The 19,001-nt window shown below is 49.3% G+C and overlaps 1 protein-coding gene across 3 annotated transcripts; it reads right to left on the reverse strand.

Moving 5' to 3' along the window:
- Nucleotides 1–242: 242 nt before the first annotated feature.
- Nucleotides 243–16,361, reverse strand: LOC122382522 (low-density lipoprotein receptor class A domain-containing protein 3-like). 3 transcript variants are annotated; one of them, XM_043367950.1, is made up of 9 exons: nt 16,302–16,361; nt 5,476–5,653; nt 4,924–5,131; nt 4,320–4,471; nt 3,761–3,877; nt 3,190–3,360; nt 2,873–2,974; nt 2,218–2,465; nt 243–1,914 (listed from the first exon to the last, which is right to left on the reverse strand). In XM_043367950.1, exons 2-9 carry the CDS (start codon nt 5,552–5,554, stop codon nt 1,606–1,608), a joined length of 1,386 nt encoding a protein of 461 aa, XP_043223885.1. In that variant the 5' UTR covers nt 5,555–5,653; nt 16,302–16,361; the 3' UTR covers nt 243–1,605. The 3 variants fall into 3 exon arrangements, with proteins under 3 accessions (XP_043223885.1, XP_043223883.1, XP_043223884.1); XM_043367948.1 differs by lacking the exon at nt 16,302–16,361 and adding an exon at nt 15,718–15,847; XM_043367949.1 differs by lacking the exon at nt 16,302–16,361 and adding an exon at nt 10,351–10,380.
- Nucleotides 16,362–19,001: the final 2,640 nt, after the last annotated feature.

The following is a 19,001-nucleotide window of genomic DNA, read 5'->3' on the forward strand; positions in this document are numbered from 1 at the left end:
ATGATCTTACCTAACTGGAACTGGATGCAATCGAACTTATTAATATACGCGCCAGTTTTCCATAGCTCGGTCAATGGTCGGGTATCAAATTCAACCACCGATTCCGAAGACTGGGGCTGAACAAGACCACTACCACGTTCCCATCTCCCAGCCCCGGTCCTCGGCCTCCAACACTCGCCCGCAGAGGCGGTCCCCTCAGAGCGGCGCATAACCTTCCAGCAGACCCATCCAACAGACGGAGCCGTGGCAGCACAGGACGCGACTTTATTTGTACTGCAGCCCACCATTCAGACAAATTCTGCAGCCAGTCTCTCTCAAAGACAGCCGCATAAAGCGGCTCATCACACGGTATCAGACATCAGCCGGCCCCTGACGGCGCGCCGGCGCAGTCGCGGGCTACGGGACACGAGCGGTTACCGTCCCATTACAGGGAGAGGTCAGTAAACGAGTACAATACAGACAGACGCCGCGGTGCACTAGCTGGCGAGGGCGAGCACGTCATAGTTCTCCAGTTAATGTGCGACACAAGATGCGGTCGATGACATCGTCCATATGCTCAGATAGCCAACAGTTATCCGGCAGAAGAGGAACCGGACAGGGGTCAGTAGTAAATGACCGGTTACTACCAGCGAACGAGGGGTCGGCTCCAACCTAAAGGCGAGGCCCGAATAGACTCCACAGACCACAGCCCAGCGGCAAGTCACTGTGCAAACGATTCGGTACACGATCGACCTGCGTTCAGTTATTATGTATTGTGTATCACATACCTTCAACAAATGATAATGAAAGTAATATAAGCTATCGAGTATGTGGCAGGCTATTATTTGCCGCGTAATATCAGACGATTACCACAAAACATGTACAAAGTTCGGAATGCTATTATGCTAGCTATCAAAGAGCGCGATGTGTGCCTGTATACACTATACATACATAGTACATACGTCAAAACACGACTAGATACAGCTGGCGAATGCACAATTAACACGGCACAACAGAGTATATGGCTTCGGTTGGCAAATCAGTCGCACGAGCGCTGGGCGCGTCGAGCCGAAACAAGTTAATAGCACAAAACTGCTTTACTAAACAAGCCCTTATTGCCTGTGAGGAGACTCTAAATATATCTAAATCGAGCGGTATTCTACGACAAGGACTATCTGGTGTTATCAGAGTCGGATATCGCACGCGCATGGCACGTGGCACGTGCACTACCCGCACGGAAGACGGATTTCGAGCGAGGAGTACGCCGAGTCACTGTCCCGGGACGTCGCTGCGACGCTATTAGCTGGGTAACCACGGCGACTCTCTGCGGTGGCCCAGACACAGTACGTGTGCGCGTCGGAGCTCCACTTTAAAGACCGACCGGTCAGCACGCACCTGGCCTCAATACCTCGGACTACCTCTGCAACTAACCGACGCCACACTCAGTTGCTCCGTAATTCAATTCCGTCTTGCGCCTCGGTCCACAGTTTCGGCACAGTTCTGACTCCGTCACCCCACCTAAAAGCGCCACCTCGACCACTCGATCGCCCTCCCCTGCGACTTCTCACGGTCTCTGCCCGCTCACTACCCCACTCAGCTGCCTGGTGCACCTCTCCCGCTACCACCTCACGGAGTCTTGGGCACATGTTCATCCACCGGCGCCGCCGGCCTCGGCTGACGGGGCGGGGCCGGCGCCTCGGCCGCCTCCGACACACTATTACCGTTGATGTCTCCGTTGTTGTTCTCGGAGCCGGCGTAGGCGGGGGACGGCTCGGCCAGGGTCTCGCGGGAGGCGTACGGCGGCGGCGGGCCCGCGTTGGGCTGCGGGGCGCCGGCCGAGGGGGCCGCGGCGGCCGCCCGGTGCGTCTCCAGAGAGCCACCCACCTGGCCCTGCACCGCCTCCGAGTAGCTCGGAGGGCTGATCAGCGGCATCACCTGACAGAGCGGCGTCGGACGGGGTTAGAATGGGTCCAGACTGTGTTCGTGTACGAGTCAGACGGAGTTAGAATGGGAGCACATGAATTCGAACGGGGTCCAAGTGTAGTTAGCTGGCCAGACACTGCAGTCAGGTGAGCGTAATCAGTCAGCCAGCCAACCCAAGGCTACGGAAAGTCCGAGACATGTATCATGAAAACAGTAAATAGCAGATACAGCATCCCGATTCCCAGCTTCCATGTTCATTCTCCTACCACACACCTCTGACCCCACCCCTCTGCCGTCTCCGCAGTGGCAGCTCACCTGTACTCCATTATTGATATTATAGGTGACCATCATATGTCCCGGCCCGCCGCCATAGTAGGCCGGAAAGTGAGCGCCGCCGCCGGCCATCATCAGGTGGTCAAAGTCGGCCAGCGGCGGGTGGGCGGCCGCCGCGCGCGCAGCCCGCATGTGCGAGTAGGACGAGAGGCGGGCCGACTGGCGCAGGTGGACGCGGCAAAACGCCACGATCATGATGGAGACGATCAGAATGAACGCCACCGCGCAGCCTGAGAATTGGGAGGGAGGGAGGGGAGTCAGTGAGCTGGTGAGACATGGCAACACCGAAACCACACGGTGAGATGCTGTTTTATTAGATTATTTATCCTCATCTAAGTGGACAATGCGTGTTCATTCAATCATTCAAGAATCTTGGAGGGTGGTCATGAGGCCTTGTCAAGCGATTCTGCAATTACAGTAGCTGAAAGCTCGAAGGATTAGATGTGAAGGCTGATTAGATCTGAAGGCTCGATTAGATGTGATTCATGAGCTCGCCGATAATAGTGTACCTATATACTCGTAATGTACTCAAAATAGCCGTCTCCCGATACTAATACGGTCGTGCGGACACAGTAAATCACAGATGATGGTGTATATGGCCGTCTCCAGGTAAGTTCGATCGGACAAAGTAACTCACCGATAATGGTGTATATGGCCGTCTCCAGGTAGGTACGGTCGTAAGCGCCCGACTGGTCGTCGTGCCGCGGACGAGTCTTGTCCAGGTCGTGCGGCCGATACTCTGTCACAGAACACGGAACAGCGTCACGGAACAACACGGAACTTATCACAGAACATCATGGGACCATGAGTGTAACCCACAGTGACACCAAACGGTTCAACTCGCCACCGGCCGCCCCCCGCAGTCCCGCACCCAATGTTTGTTTATTGGGGCTTTAGGGCGCGACGACTGCAAAGGTCATTTTGCGCCCAATGTCAGTCCCGCACCCCACTCACGTCCGGTGCTGAAGCCGATGATGTGCTTGCAGCAGGGCTCGTCCTCGTTGATGTAGCGGCCCGTGCTGCAGTTGCCCTGGTAGCAGCAGAAGTGGCGCGGTCGGCACCGCTCGCCGCACTTAATCAGCTGACCGCCGCCCGAGCGGCCCGCGTCGTCACACGTCACGTGCTCTGGGCAGCGGGCGGGGGAGGGGGTCAACGGAGGGTCAGTACTCAGGTAGGTGTGCGAATAACGGTCACATGGGCCGCTGAAGGTAATTCAAAGAGGTCAAATACATGATACCAAGGTCAAAGCGCGTTTTAATGAAGGTCGCATATGGATGCAAGACCAGGCAGTCTACATAAACAGAGCAAGAGAATTTCGCCAAGGATCACAAACTGAAGGTAAGTAAGTAAAGTTATTCGAAATGATCATCGGCTATTCATGTCATGCGAAGAATATGCATCGTGAAATGTCACCTGAAACAATATAAATATACCCATAAAATATGTTTCTCTAGAAGGAATCATGAACCGCCGTCGATTTTCAGACTCTTCAGTTGTAAATGTCAATCAGTCGATGATTACTCACTTCCGCACGTCTCCAGCATTTCATCCAGGCCATCTGGGCAGTCTGCCTTCCCGTCACAAACAAAAACCCGGTTGATGCAGAGCCCCTGACACTGGAACTGGCCGTCCGAACAGCCGGCTGAAACACGACACAGCGGTAAATACATCATATAACGTCCCTGGCATTATGGAACTGGCCCTCCCAACAGCCGACTAAAGCAGAGGACGGTGGAACCCCTATAAAAACGGCATAACATCAGCGCAACACAACACTGCGCACTGCACTACAAAACGTAGCGCCACATATTACAAGGAGCATGACAAATTATATTCTGATCAGATAGGTACAACATGACAAACCCCAGCTTCAAACTAAGTGGTCCCAGCCATGGAAGTCATCACACCATACCCAGGACAAAGCTGCTCCAGAGCTCTTTACGCCCCCGCTGACGGTATTTGCCCTCCCGCGCTGATTCTGCCACTCACGCGGCCGGACGCGGCCGGCCCAGGACAAAGCTGCTCCAGAGCTCTTTACGCCCCCGCTGACGACATTTGCCCCTCCCGCTGATTCTGCCACTCACGCGGCCGGACGTAGAGTATGAACGACTTGAGCACAATGGTCTCGTCGGCCAGCTGGGTCTCGCAGGAGAAGTTGCCGCTGTCGTGGCTGAGCAGGTTGGTCACCGACAGACGTAGGCCGCCCTCCAGACGCTCCTTACGGATCCGCTCCGGTCTGGAACAGGGGCGCGGAAGCGGTGGGGTGATGGTTAGGGAAGTAGATAGGATACGATGGTGGAGCGAACACGGGCTTTAGACTCGGGAAACACGTTTAGTGATTGTCGCGAATCAACTGACATAAGGAGGGTATGCCATACGCACATATTGCCTAGCATTTTAGTTGATGGCGAGTCGAGATACTGTTTATGATTTACATCGTTTCTTTGAAAACAGTGCATTTTGATGTATCTCAACTTTGACAATTGTAACTCCAACTGCACTCCCAGGGGCTAGAGCAGCCTTGCATTTCACGATACAACCCCATAAAGTAAACCCTAAAGACACTGCCGAAAGCCCCACCACTCGCACGTAAAGGTCGTCCTACCAGGTCCTCATCCACCGCTCAGTTCGTCACTCCCGTCCCGCGAACCCTCTCCTATCGCCGTCGCTCTCTCCCATGGCACTCACTGATCCGATGTAGGCAGGTACCAGGCGATCTTGGGCACGGCGTGCAGCGTCTGCTGCTGGCCGGTCCAGTTCAGACGACACGTCAGGTTCAGCGTGGAGCCCAGGTCGCGCACGATCGTCTTGCCGTCCACCTGCATGGCCTGCTCGTCGCGGATCGAGGTGTCCAGCGGCGGCAGCCCCGAAGGCGGCGGAGACTCGGACGACTCGTCTGGGGCGCGGAGGGGAGGGGCACTCTGTCACTGTGTGTAAGGTGAACATGGGATGCTGCTGCGATGTGGGGAGTTGGGGTATGGGAAATCTCTCCAGAACAGTTGAGCTGTGAAATGAAATTTTAGCTATATGCATCCCAGTTCCTCTTTGTCACAAAATTTATTACTGGTTGATGATGATCACATTTTTTTTCACATTGCAATACTTTTCAATCTAACAATTTAGTGAGCACACTTTATGTGAGCAAAACATACTTTTCCAATGAAGTTGCAATTCGCAAGGTAACAACCACATGTAGGATTGACAGCAGTGAATAGCGATGCACATTTCCAGAAGACCTACCAGCATATCCTGATGTGGCTGCCAGGAGCTGCAGCATCAGCAGTGCCGGTCCAGCTGCAGCAGCCAGCGGGGTCGCCATCACAGCAGAGCTCACAGCCAGATGCACCACCAACTCAGTTCTCACCAGTCACCAGGTCACCACACTGGCAGTATTCTCACATGGCAGTGCGTCCTTCACCTGTGGAGATGATATTACTTGCAAATTAGGCAGGTACTTCAAGATAGGATCAACTACAATCACATGCACATGTTCCTTGGAGACTGCATAATGAATACAGTCCAGACTTTGGTTGGATGTGTGAGTAAGGGGCCATAAAAAGAGTGATTTGCTAAGGTCATAGAGCAACATTTGGTGAGGGCTAGTCAGAGGGTGACCAATGAGGAGCTGATAGTAAACTGTCAGACATACTAGGGAGTTGTGAGTGCACTGATGTGGTGAGATGAATGAATAGTTGGGCCTTGGGGCAAAAAAAAAATAGCATGGACAAATATAATTGTGAGCAAATAATAGTGCAGATTCCTGGATACAACAATCTGTGGTCAAATACTTGCAGAAAGAAAGAAATGTGATGCATGAAGAAATGTGAATACAAAGAAGTGTGTGGCAAAGGCTTGAGCTAACAAAGAAATTTGACTAAGATTGGTTGCTTATTATGTTAGAAATTAGCATAATTCACTCCCTTTTAAGTTCAATTAAAAGCCTCCTGGGATCAGACTTAACAAGTTCCATTGTGATTACAAAATAAAAAGCCTGTTCGACACCATGACAATGCAAAGAGACCCCTTCAAAGTTCACACTGCACAAGCCTCCAGCGACCCCAAGGGCAGAGCAATATTGGACCTCCTCAGTGTTTGAGGGTCAGATTGCAAAGAATGGCAACAGAGTCAACAAGATGCACCAGCTAGGGTGACAAATTCAAACACATGTGTATCACATGTATCACACATGTATCACACAACACTTTCGTATTGTGACCCTCAGTGACCTGATCTCTGTGACCTGACCTGGCATCAGTGAATTCAAATAGCAATATGTGTTTTACGGACAATTTCCCCAAATCGACGAATTTCAAAAAGATGCCTTTTACTCGATTTTACATCACATTTCTTGAAATGCCTGTAAATGGCAAAAAATTCTACCTTTGACCTGACCTGTGACATTATCTGTTGGACCGAGGTCAATGAAATTGGGTCACAAGTAGAGATTGCAATCCCGGAGCGTTTTGCTAATCCCGGGATCCCGAAAGTTTTGTCGAAAACGCTCGTAAAATGGTTTCCTTCTGACAGATTTTGCGTCTTTTAGCTAAACATGAACAAAGAAGCAACCGAAAGCTATCATTAAACCATGTCCCTTGCATTTAAAACGATCGAATTTTTCAAGAAAATGTTTAAATTTGACTAGTATGTTATCCCAATTGGCCTTTACAGAACTGTGCGTTGACCATGCGTTTACTGTCCCGTCACTGAGACGGGTTCCCACGCCCAATCTGCCTCTATACTAGTTGGCAAGACCGTTATTGCTGTTAGCTTGTTCATTGTGAAACTAAAAACCGTGACCAGTGTACGCCAAGTTTGGCAGCTCCTGTTTCTCAATGTTTTGATGACGTCGCTCGGTCACTTCACCTCCTTCCGGTTTCACTTTCATCAATAATTTCTCTTAGACGTTACTCCAAAGTCGCTTTGAGGGTAGCAGAGTTAGTGTACTAGCCGGGAGAGCTCCACTCCACTCGTCCCAACGTCTGAATCAGTGAGCCACAATCAGAATCAGTGAGCTCCGCTAGCACTTGTGTGACATCTGTTACATCTTCCCGTGACACGAGCTCAACGACTGTCTTGCTGAACTCTTTTGTTCCAGCCACGGACAAGTCAGGATCACTGGACGATCCGTGATCCTGATGAAGATGCTACAGCACTGATGCTGCAATCGTTCGGCGTTCGAGGCCCATTTTTCGTGCGCATTCAAGCAGCTTAACCGCTGTGGGTGATCCCCGGGAGGCACCAACACGGTCGATTGTGGACGGCTAGGATGGGGTGCCAAATAAATAGGTACTCTGCTTAATGTCACGCAGTATTGTACACGGTTTGAGAGCGACTCTTGCAGTGGCTGTATTCCTTTTTTGGGGTGAAGAACTGATTTTTTCGGGATCCCGTGATTTGCGAAATTCGGGATCGGGATCGAGATTAAAATCCCGCCGGGATCCCAGGATCCCGATCCCGGGATTGCAATTTCTAGTCACAAGGTAGTTCCGTGGTAGGGCTATCCAACGCCGTTTGAATTTTGAAAATCGGTAGTTAGATTTACGAGGGCTTAACCCGCGCCCCGTAGGGGGGGGGGGGCCGAAACGCCCCCCCCCTGTCCTTTTCGGTCGATATCTCCTAAACGGCTGGAGATATCGCCACCAAACTTTCAGGACCCCTCCGGGCATCAATTTTACACAAAGTGACCAAAAATTTTTCCAGAGGCTATGATAGGTTGGCCACAAATGACGTCAGAGTGACGTCATGTTCTGTCATTTTCGACCGAAAAAAGACCTTCGCGAGAAGACCTGTCAGGACTACAGCTTTGAAGATACAGAAAAATGATCGAGACATAAAAGGTGTAGAATTGACAGGGCTACAAAACTGCTATCTCGAATTTTTGAAATTTTTGAGTTTTGACCCCCAAAATCAAAAAAGTATTTTTTTTGGATATATTCGCCAAAAAATCCAAAAAGTTTTTTGAATTTCGAAAAAAACCGGAATACATGTGATAGTGCCTACCGTCTTCTATCTACATACCAAATTTCAGATCGATACCTCGTTTTTTGGCCAAGTTATAGCGAAAAAACTGTTCAAAAATGATGACGTCAAATTTTCAAACTCAATTTTTGGCAATTCTAGAACTCGTAAAGCAAAACGAAGACCACCATTAGACTCCCCGTGACGAGCTGCATCGAATCGATACCCATTTTATGCAAAAATATCAACTTTGAAATTTGACCTAATTTGACCTGACCTTGACCTGACCTTCACAAAAACGGGACCTAGGCTGGCCTCAAAGGCTGCCTAACCCACATAATCGCATTTGTCATGTAAAATGGACCATAAAACATGTATCACACGACACATTCATATTGTGACCCCCGGTGACCTGACCTCGCTGTGACCTGACCTGGTATCAGTGACCTCAGATAGCAAGGTATGTGTTTGACGAACAATGTACCATCGATGGTTTTCAATAAATTACCAATTTACTCGCTTTCACAGCACATTTCTTGAATTGCCTGTGAACGGTGAAAATCTGACCTTTGACCTGACCTGTGACGTCATCGGTTTGACCTAGGTCAATGAAATTTGGTCACAAGGTAGTTCCCGGGTGGGGCTATCGAACGCCGTTTGAATTTTGAAAATCGGCCGGTAACTTTCCGAGATCTTAGGGGGGGGGCCGAAACGGCCCCCCCCCCCTACGGGTGGTAGGGTCCGCCGGTAGCCCTACGGGGCGCGGGTTAAGGGGGGGGGGGCCGAAACGCCCCCTCCCCCTACGGGTGGTAGGGTCTGCCGTTAGCCCTAAGGGGTGAGGGTTTAGGTTAAGCAAAGTACAACCATGAATCTGCACCACTCTATGCATATTCTGCACCGCACTATAGGTCTGTTCCAGTGGTTGCTCCAACCTCCTCTTACCTCAAAGCTCCTCTAGCCTCCTCATTGCAAAAAAAATTGTTCCTGACACACCTTGAAGCTCCTCAAAGCTCATTCTGATTCCACATCTCACAACCACTTTTTTCCTCTTCCCTCATCCCAAAGGAAAGCTATTTTTGGGATGAAGCTCTAGTATAGATACTATAGGTATAACTGGCACAAGTAAATACCTAGTAATTAAGTCATGGATTGTTTATTTATGAGTTTTGATTGGCATGGACATAATTGTGAGCATATTTTTTAATAGTATGCTCTGATAGGTATTGGTATCCACATTTTTTATTTGAAAACAATGTTTATCTCAAAATATTGGCGGCCCATATTCCACAAATTTTCACCTGTTACAGCTTGCAAACAGCTGAGTTCCTCACAGGAATGTTCTTGAGGCTGCTCTAAAACAGCTCTCATCGAAAGTCATCCAGCCTCCTCAGATTTTTTTCCAGACTGACCAGGCCCAGGGGAAAAGACCCTATGATTTATCCGCACAACACTGCACACTTGCAGTTTGCCTCCTGCATCCACAATAGCTGCATTTACATTAGGGATTGTTGCAAGCTTATGGCTCAGCCCATGATGTTGCAATAGATGCCATATGCCAATGGTGCTTTAAAATTTGCAAAATGATGCTTTCTAAGTCTACCAAGAGGAATGCATCAAAATTACCTCAAAATAAACTAGCTGAAGCCTTGTCAGAAATGCTATGAAGCCAGGCACAATATCTGTTATGTCCCGCTTCTGACCGACTTCAGTAACAAGCCTGGGTGACCCCAGGGTGTGGGTTAATTGCAGAAAATCACAACAGAAAAATATAATTTACGTTTTCAAGCACACGTTGCCGGAAAGAATCATATTGTAGTGATGGGGGTCCTCTTCACCTGCCATCCCGAACCACGTGGACTAAACCTTTGTCACTAATCAGGGCTGGATCGTTAAATCTACAGAGACCAAAACAACTTGATGCAACATCACATATAGGATGGCTTTTAACACGAAGCTAAATATACCTAATACAGTCAGAAGTCCAGCACTAGACAGAGCAATAAATATATACAACCTCTGCATGGCTGAGTCATATTCGCCGCCTGCCGGCGCACAAACTCCAACAATATCTTGCAAGATGGCAATAATCTTGCAGTCTGATTTGAGAGGTCAACAGTTAGAGCAGCCTGCCTCTTCATGGCATCTCTGCCTCCTTACCTTCAACCCTAAAATCCTGAATCATCAATAAATATCCATTGCAATAACATCAATTGATTGGGGAGTTCATAGAGATCTTATATACATAGAGATGACACGCCTATGTTAAAGCACTTGATTTCGTGGCGATTCAGTGGGTCTTTTTAAGCAAGGTTTTCTGGGGTGCCATGGCCCGTGACTTGCATTTTGTAAGGATTCGGTCAAGGAGATTGTGTTCACATCCGCTTATTTTTAAGTACAGTTTTTCTTTTTTGTCTAGCTATGACGCTTTCGAGCGTTATTATTGAAATGAAATTAGGCATGTTTTAACCTTATGCTCGTATCAGGTACTGCATGTATCATTAACCCTCGCCGTCCGACGGGGGGGGGGGGGGGGGCGGGTGTCGCCTCCCTATAGGGTTTTTCACGATAGCTCCGAACACGCAGGCGATAGAGAGCTGAAACTTGGCATACCTGACCTTTGATCCAAGCCGCATCTTGTGACACCAACCGCATTTTCAGGTCAGGTCAGGCCACTGACCTGTGACGTCATAAGTGAACCTCTGCACAGTCCTCAGATGTCGCAACTTCGCAACGCCGTCAGTGCCAGAGGAACTTTCACAGGGAGATGAAACTTACAGGATGTAGTATCAGCCAGAGGTCTCACAACTTTTACACATATCTCGGATTTTCCCTAAAAATCACATGAGGTCAGGTCGGCCACGTGACCTCACCATTAGGTATAAGTCAATGGGGAAAAATGAAAACTGCTATGTTAGCGCCGAGAACTATCTCAAACCGTCTCCAGCACATGGAATCGTGATTTCTTGCACGTCTTGCAAGGTCCGATGCTTCACTTTTGCATCGTTGACATTGCGTGGCGTCATTTATGGTCACTTGTGTTATTGATTAAAGAAAGCGCGTTTTTGAGGCTCATGATTACATATATAACTGCAATGAAAACCGTTAGACGGTTTGAAAAAGTCAGTTTGTCAGTTTGGCCAACATGTCTTATTTTCTTGGCCCAATTTTGAATATAATTATTAGCATGAGGCTTACGGTTTTCATTGCAGTTATATACTTGGGTCATTAGAGTTTTTCATCAATAACTCCCCATCAAATTGAGTTAGCGAGTCGGGAAAGCCACCAATAAACTCAGGAAGACCTGCCGATTCGAGTAATATGTAACATGACCTCTTTCAACCAGCTTCGTGATCTGGGGGAGCTGACCTGCCCTTGACCCGAGGTCAACACCTCAAGTTGACCTCACCCGAACAAAAAGTATACCATTCGACGCGCCTGAGCGAGGCGAACACGATGATGCCAAAATCGCGGCTCTCCGATCGTTTTTTTTTTGCGAAGTTATGAAAAATTGAACCCTGGCCCTTGGTCACTTGCCCTGACCTCATGAGACCTTAAAATCGGGTACCAGTCCCTGCGTCTTGTAACGGCGCACGCGCCTGTTTTTTTCGCGACGCTCTAGCTTCATCAGGGGCGAAACGGCGAGGGAAATCGTACCAACCCCCCCCCCCCCGGCCGGCGCGTATGTAGAAAACCAATAGGTCCGGCGAGGGTTAATGTATCATTGAATGGGAACATGCAACATATGTATATTTGAGCTTGCACCGTGCTCAGAAAGGTTCAGAACAGCCGTTTTCACGACGGTTGACCGAAAGCGCCAAACGACCAAATCTCAAAGAACCTACCCTGAAAATTCCATGAACCTGACCCAAATGACCTTAGACCTGTAACCTTTTTTTGGGGGGGACCATGTCAGGGGGCCATAAAACATGCATCGCACAACCCTAGAAAATAGTAAAGTTGGTTCATGTGCTGACCCTTGGTGACCTGACCTGTGACCTGACATGGTATTATCAGTGACCTCTAATAGCAACATATATACTAGGCAACGTACGCCCTATTTTTAACGTACGCGAAACATTTTATCTTTGACCTGATCTGTGACGTCATCGGTGACCCCGAGGTCAATGAAATTGGAGTTCCGTCGACAAATTTGACAGGGCTATCGAACATCGTTTGAATGTTACGGATCCGTCCAGTAGTTTCGGAGATACGGGAGGGGGCAAAAAAATGCCCCCCCCCCCCACCGCGCGGAAGGTGACCGGGAGGTCCACTGCCTGCCGGGTTGATGAGAGCCTGAATGGGAGAGAATGTTTTTAGGCGAGCTTTTAAGGAATTCAATAAAAACACAAAATGAAATCATGCTACAAATTGCATTGCTTACCTCAGGAATGAAATCAGCCAGGAAAGAACAGAAATATTTTTAACCAGTAAAACGCCTTTTGGGGCGACCAACGGAGCAAGCGAGAGGGTGGGCCTTGGACAAGCGAATTTGCAAGGGACACCTCCAACTAACTTGTGCACTGCACCCTACTAACCGGTCCCTAGCGATGTGCCAAATTTGAGCGCAATCGGCCTAGCCATTCTCGAGATCTGGAAGCGGCACCCTGCACGTGCACACGTGCAAAATGGGCCACAACTGACTTTTGCACGGCACCCTACTAACTGGTCCCTAACCATGTACCAAATTTCAGCACAATCGGTTCAGCCGTTCTCGAGATCTGGAATCGACCCCTGCACGTGCGCACGTGCAGCAGCACCCCAACTGTGGCACATTAGGGTGGCCCTCTGTATGGGGGTGAAATTTCAAACGAATAATGTCTATGCTCCAAACCCGGATTCTTGTTCCTTTTGACCCAGAAACGTGCTGTGCAAAGTTTCATTGAAATCGGAATATATTTAACCGGTGCTCAACGACTCTGAAATTTTACTCAGCGAACGCTAGTCACAAGCACTCCGGGTCCCACTCCCACGTTGCTCTCGTGGGAGTATTAGCCGCTTTCCTCTCCTGGCGGGGGTTATGTGGTTGCTACTTGCTAGCCACTCATTGTCGCCCGGTCCGTGCAAGCGTTCCCTTCCTAGTTCCTGGTGTCCGGGAACTGGCGCCGATGGTCCGCGACGACCTGGACGAGGAACTGGAGTTGTTCTTCGTCCTTCGTCAGGAGCCGGTTATACTCCTGAATCAGGGCGACGCCTCGTTCCGCGTGGTCATTGGTGACCGACAGCTTCTCCAGCGCTTTGCACGCCTTGCCGTACGCCTCATCCTTCTTCCAGTCTGCCGGTTCCAACGCCAGGAATCCCTTGTCGATGGACATCTTGGAGAAGAACGAGGACGTATTGGAGGTCACGAAGTCCTCAAGGCTGCAGTCGCTGATCGCTGAAGCGGGAATGGTCACTCGCTTCTGGGCTGTGTCGTTGCCGTTCTTCTCCTCAATCGCCGCTACCATCTTCTTCTTTGTTTCTGATGAAACCCGGTTGTCGAAGAACGCCAGGGCTACCAGCTCTTCCGAGAGGTACCAGAGGTGGCCGAGGAGCTTGTTTGTCGCGGCCTTGGAGACCTCCGCGTCCTCGTACCCGTCCAGTGCCTGAAGCAGCTGAAGAGCGTTGAGCGGAGCCGCGACAGCAAGTGGGGCTTGCGTCCAGGCTTTGCTGTAGAGGCGGGCGGAGAACATGGCCACCCTCAACAGTCCGCGCTCCTCCTTCGGCGTCAGTTTGACCTGTCCCCTGAACAGCCACACCTTGAGCGAGTACAGCACCTTGCTCATCCACCTAGCGTGGTGCATGGGGCCAGGGGCACGGAAGCGTATTCCGCGGGGAGGTACGCCGCCGAGCAAGATGACGGTTAGTTCCAGAAGTTCCCGGTAGTCGTCCCGAAGGTCTGTCCGCTCTTTCAGGGCCTGAAGGAACCACTCGATGTCGACCTCTCCTGCTCCATCCTCGATCGGCTGGAACTCGCCTTGGTTGATGAAGGGCCACCTCTCCTGGAAACGCTTGAACAGCAGGACAGCAGGCCCTGTAGTTGGCCCCATCACCGACGTGAAGACCGCCTCGATCAAGAGCTCGAGAATGTGGTGCCGGCAGGCGAGGTAGAGGAGGTCGTTCTTCAGCTGCTGCTCAATCAGGGTACACGCCCCGTTGTGGCGACCCGTGTTGGCGGCGGTGGTGTCAAAGGACATCCCCATTCCCCACGACCCGGTCAGCGACGCTCCACTTATCCAACGCCTCCACGACGGCCTTCGCTTAATTCGCCCCTCTTCCACTGGGAAGCTTCGCCACCTGAAGCAGCTGAACCTCCCCTCCCCCAGACACGAGGATGGGCAGGCGGTCGACGTGGACGTTGCTGGTGAGATCCGGCATCAGCTTCCCGTCCCAGTGGACTACCAAGGGGCCTTCTACTCGCAGTTTCTCCTTGAGGGCGAAGGCCAGTTGCTCGCGGTGACGACGGCGCTGGCTTTGGATCGATGTCCTGGTTGATGTTGTACTCAACTGTGTCGTGCCCCAGGGCACGCGCTGTCTCGGTGAGGACAAACACTGCGCCACGGTCGCTCACCTTGACGCGATCCAAAGAGGCCGCCACGTCCGGGGTGACGATGTTGAGGTTCGCTCGAGGCCGTTTGGGTGGGACTGGGGAGATACCACGTGTGGGGCTTCCTTCGGCGCTGGTGCTAGAGGAGATTGAGGACGAATCCTCCAACTGGACTCTTGCCGCGGACGTCGACGCCTCCTCCTCCGCGCGTCGCTTCCTCGCCTCCTGTGCCGCTTGCCGCTGTGACGATCGCTGTTCTTGGGCAGCTAGTGCTGTGTCAATAGTAAAATTTTAAGGTCGTTGAGCACCGGGTAAATATTATTCGATTTAAAAAAAATAATACTCGCGTGGTTTTCTCATGGAGTGGAACAAGAATCCGGGTTTGGAGACTGGATTTTCAAACTTTCGAAAATAAGGGCCACCCTAGTGGCACATGGATATGCATTGCCTAGTGGGTGCCCACCTACATACCAACTTTCAGCGCAATCGGCCAAGTAGTTACCAAGATATTGCAACAATTGCAAAACTGACACCTCTTCGTTTTGCACGTGGCACGTGCATAAGCGGTCACCCACATGCATCGAGAATAGTCCAATACTTGGTAGAAGGAATGAAGCTACCCTAGAAAAATCATCGAATGTAAATCGGTCAAGTGGTTGCTGAGATATAAGCCTCGCAAAAGCGTAACCACGGCCGGCCGGCCGCTCATATGCAGACATTTCCGTTAATCTACGAAAGACTACGCTTGCTTCGCTCGCTACGTATTAATTTCTTCAGACTAACAATGCCTCAGCCATATTGGCACGCTACTGGCTGAAAATAAGTTGCTTAAAAAGACCCACTGAATCGCCACGATTTTAAGTGCATGTCATCTCTATGTATATAAGATCTCTATGGGGGAGTTAGGTAGGTAGGTACCTAGTGGCTAGTGTATTTCCCGATTAGTGACTTTGACGATCACTCTGAACCTGCCTGTGTATAAATGATAAAATGAGCCTCACCTTTAAATTGCAGGCCTCTTTGCAGGAAATAGATTTCTTATTTACAACAAGAGGCTTCCAATTTATTTTATTTCAATTTTCAGGGCAAAAGCGCATTACACAGTCTTCACATTGATGTCATCAAAACAAAATGCACGCCATAAGGATTATGTTTGAAAGTGGGAATTTTAAACAGTAACTCTATGATGACGTAACAAAAATAATAGAAATTGGGACTGCCACCACAGGTAAACGCATTTTTTCATGCATGTTTCACACAAATACGGAAATTTTACCAACAGCATAATACATAAATCAATTGAAAGTAGCATCTGACTAATTTATTATTTTTTTTTGCTAGTAATGTGATCTGTTTTGAAAGTTTTTTATGACGTCAGGACTCAGGCTTAAGGATAGTTCTAATAGAAATATTATTGCTTGTAAAATATGCGCAAGAAATCGCCGCATTCGCCGCAGCATTACGTCCGTGGAGTTGGCGTCGAATTCGTTTTTTCATTTTATAACGATCGTCGATCTGATTTTGTTCCCAATAAACGCCCATTTGCACCCATTGTGTAATGTGTATGCCTATTTTCGACACTCACCCCGCGTTCTCTTGGACGGTGAAGATTCTACGCCGTCCAGCCAATCACGTTCCATAATCGCAGCGAGCCGAGCCCCCACTGACCTTGAACGGGATTGGCCGGACGACGTAGAATCTTCGTCGTCCGAGAGACATCGAACGCGGGTCAGTCTCATCCTGCTATTTATTCTGCGGCATTCTCTACATCAAGTCGCAATTTAGTCATCGCTGAGCAGTGGCGGATCCAGGGGGGGCAAAATGGGCATTTGCCCCCCCCCCAAACGGCATGAATTTAACATTACGCCTATGGACGATGCATGGAAAGAATCGATAAATTTTTATGGTTTGCCCCCCCCCCCCCAAACCTCTGAGCTGGATCCGCCTCTGTCGCTGAGCGTTCATGGGTGTTACCAAAATTGGCTTGTCGCATTATCGCCATCAAGGCCCTATATACCAGGTAGGGTCGTCCGGCGATTCTACCTGATCGTGACGTCAGCTCGTGACGTCATCTGGGGGCAAGTCTTGAAGTCCCGCTTAAGTCCTATGCAAATGGGCGATTTTTGAAGCGCTCTAGAACAAACTCTGCTAAAGCTAGCACAAAACTAAGGGCATCATCGGAAAGCCGAGACATTTTTCTTCGAATTATCTAAGAAGCCTTTTTCACTAAACCCATTAGTTTTTCCAAAAATGCGTAAAAAAGCCCCCATGCCTCCGCAGCCTCCCTTCCGCCGGCCGCCACGCCGCCGCGGTAGTGTAGTGGTTAGGATGCTTGCGCCGTAATCCAAAGGTCGTGCGTTCGAATCTAGGCGCGGGTCGTGCTTAAATTGAAATTGCAAGCAGAATACCTATATGTTTTTTCTTGATAAATCACGTTTATTACAGCTAACCGCTCATAAAACTATCGATAACAATTGACTGAATCCCAAAATATAGAATACATTCTAATAAAACAAATTCAAATATGGCGGCCGTTGCGCCAGGCTCCGCCCCCGACTCCGCCCCTTCGTGTGACGTCATCTGTGCACTTGGACACACAGGGAGATAGGGGACGACATGGGCCTGATCGCCATAACTAATCGTTTTTGCCTCTGCATGGCAGTTTAACCCGCGCCCTGATGGGGGGGGGGCCATTTTGGCCCCCCCCCTGTGGTTTTTCTTAAATAGCGAGAAAACGGCGGCGCGCAGCGCCGCCAAATTTTGGGTACCTTACCGGGCATCAATTTGACACCTTCACACAAAATTTCAAGTCACAGGTCACCTCAGGTCAGGAGTTATTGAGGTCAAACTGAGGTCATGTTCGAGCAAAAATGAGCAAAAAACATGACATCTTGAAACGCTCACCAATTCTACAGTTAACAAGCAATTTTAAAGTTCTTTATGTGGTTGTGTAGAGAAAAGACGGCGCTACAAAACTGCTATCTCGGATTTTCGAAATTTTGGGATTTTGACCCCCAAAAATCAAAAAAATTGATTTTTTTTAGAAAAACTCAAAAAATTTCCAAAAATTTTTCGAATTTCGAAAAAAAACCGGAATATATGTGATAGTCCCTGCGCTCTTCGATATACATACCAAATTTTAGATCGATACCTCTTTTTTTGGCCAAGTTATAGGGAAAAAACTGTTAAAAATTGATGACGTCAAATTTTTGAACTCAATTTTTAGCAGTTCTAGACCTCGTAGCGCAAAACGGAGACCACCATTGAACTCCCCGTGACGAGCTGCATCGAATCGATACCCATTTTATGCAAAAATATCAACTTTGAAATTTGACCTAATTTGACCTGACCTTGACCTGACCTTGACCTGACCTTGACCAAAACGTGACCTAAGCTGGCCCTAAAGTCTGTCTGACCCACATAATCGCATTTGTCATGTAAAATGGACCATAAAACATGTATCACACGACACTTTCATATTGTGACCCCCCAGTGACCTGACCTCTGTGACCTGACCTGGTATCAGTGACCTCAAATAGCAAAATATGTGTTTGAAGAGCATTTCTCCATCGATGATTTTCAATGAAATGCATTTTACTCGATTTTACAACGCATTTCTTGAAATGCCTGTAAACGGTGAAAATTCGACCTTTGACCTGACCTGTGACGTCATCGGTTTGACCGAGGTCAATGAAATTGGGTCACAAGGTAGTTCCCCGCTGGGGCTATCCAACACCGTTTACCGCTTGTCGCTATGTTGCGTGGTTCTCGAGATCTGAGGGGGGGGGGCCAAAATGGCCCCCCCCCCATCAGACCGCGTTGCTCGGCAGACCCCATCTGGGCGCGGGTTAACCAGGTTGTACTACATATTATCCGCTATTACGAATTTACGACCTTAGCTGGTGGCTACAACGATGACCCGGACTACATCAACAAGTCAATCAAAATATCAATCAAAATATCACAAATATCAAAAAATCAATCAAAATATCACAAATAAGACAACCATGATGAAAAAAATAATGGTCGTAGACGATGTAGATTATTCGGCTCTTTCATCAACAACCAGTTGATCGTTCCCCCAGTTGAATGGACCCCGTCTCTCTATAATACCCACTGTAGTCTGAAAGCCTGCCAACTTCGTTATGTTATCTAAGCCATGCGCTTATCTCGGCTCTCGAAGCCCTTGCCTGTTCACAATCGACTTTTCATTGGCTTATTCCTGGAATGATTATATCGACGCTCGCCATGGGGCGGGGTAGCATGACGCACCCATTAGGTCGGA

This window comes from Amphibalanus amphitrite, unplaced genomic scaffold (genome assembly GCF_019059575.1).
Source record: "Amphibalanus amphitrite isolate SeventyFive unplaced genomic scaffold, NRLGWU_Aamphi_draft 000141F_arrow, whole genome shotgun sequence".
Classification (NCBI taxonomy): Eukaryota; Metazoa; Arthropoda; class Thecostraca; order Balanomorpha; family Balanidae; genus Amphibalanus; species Amphibalanus amphitrite.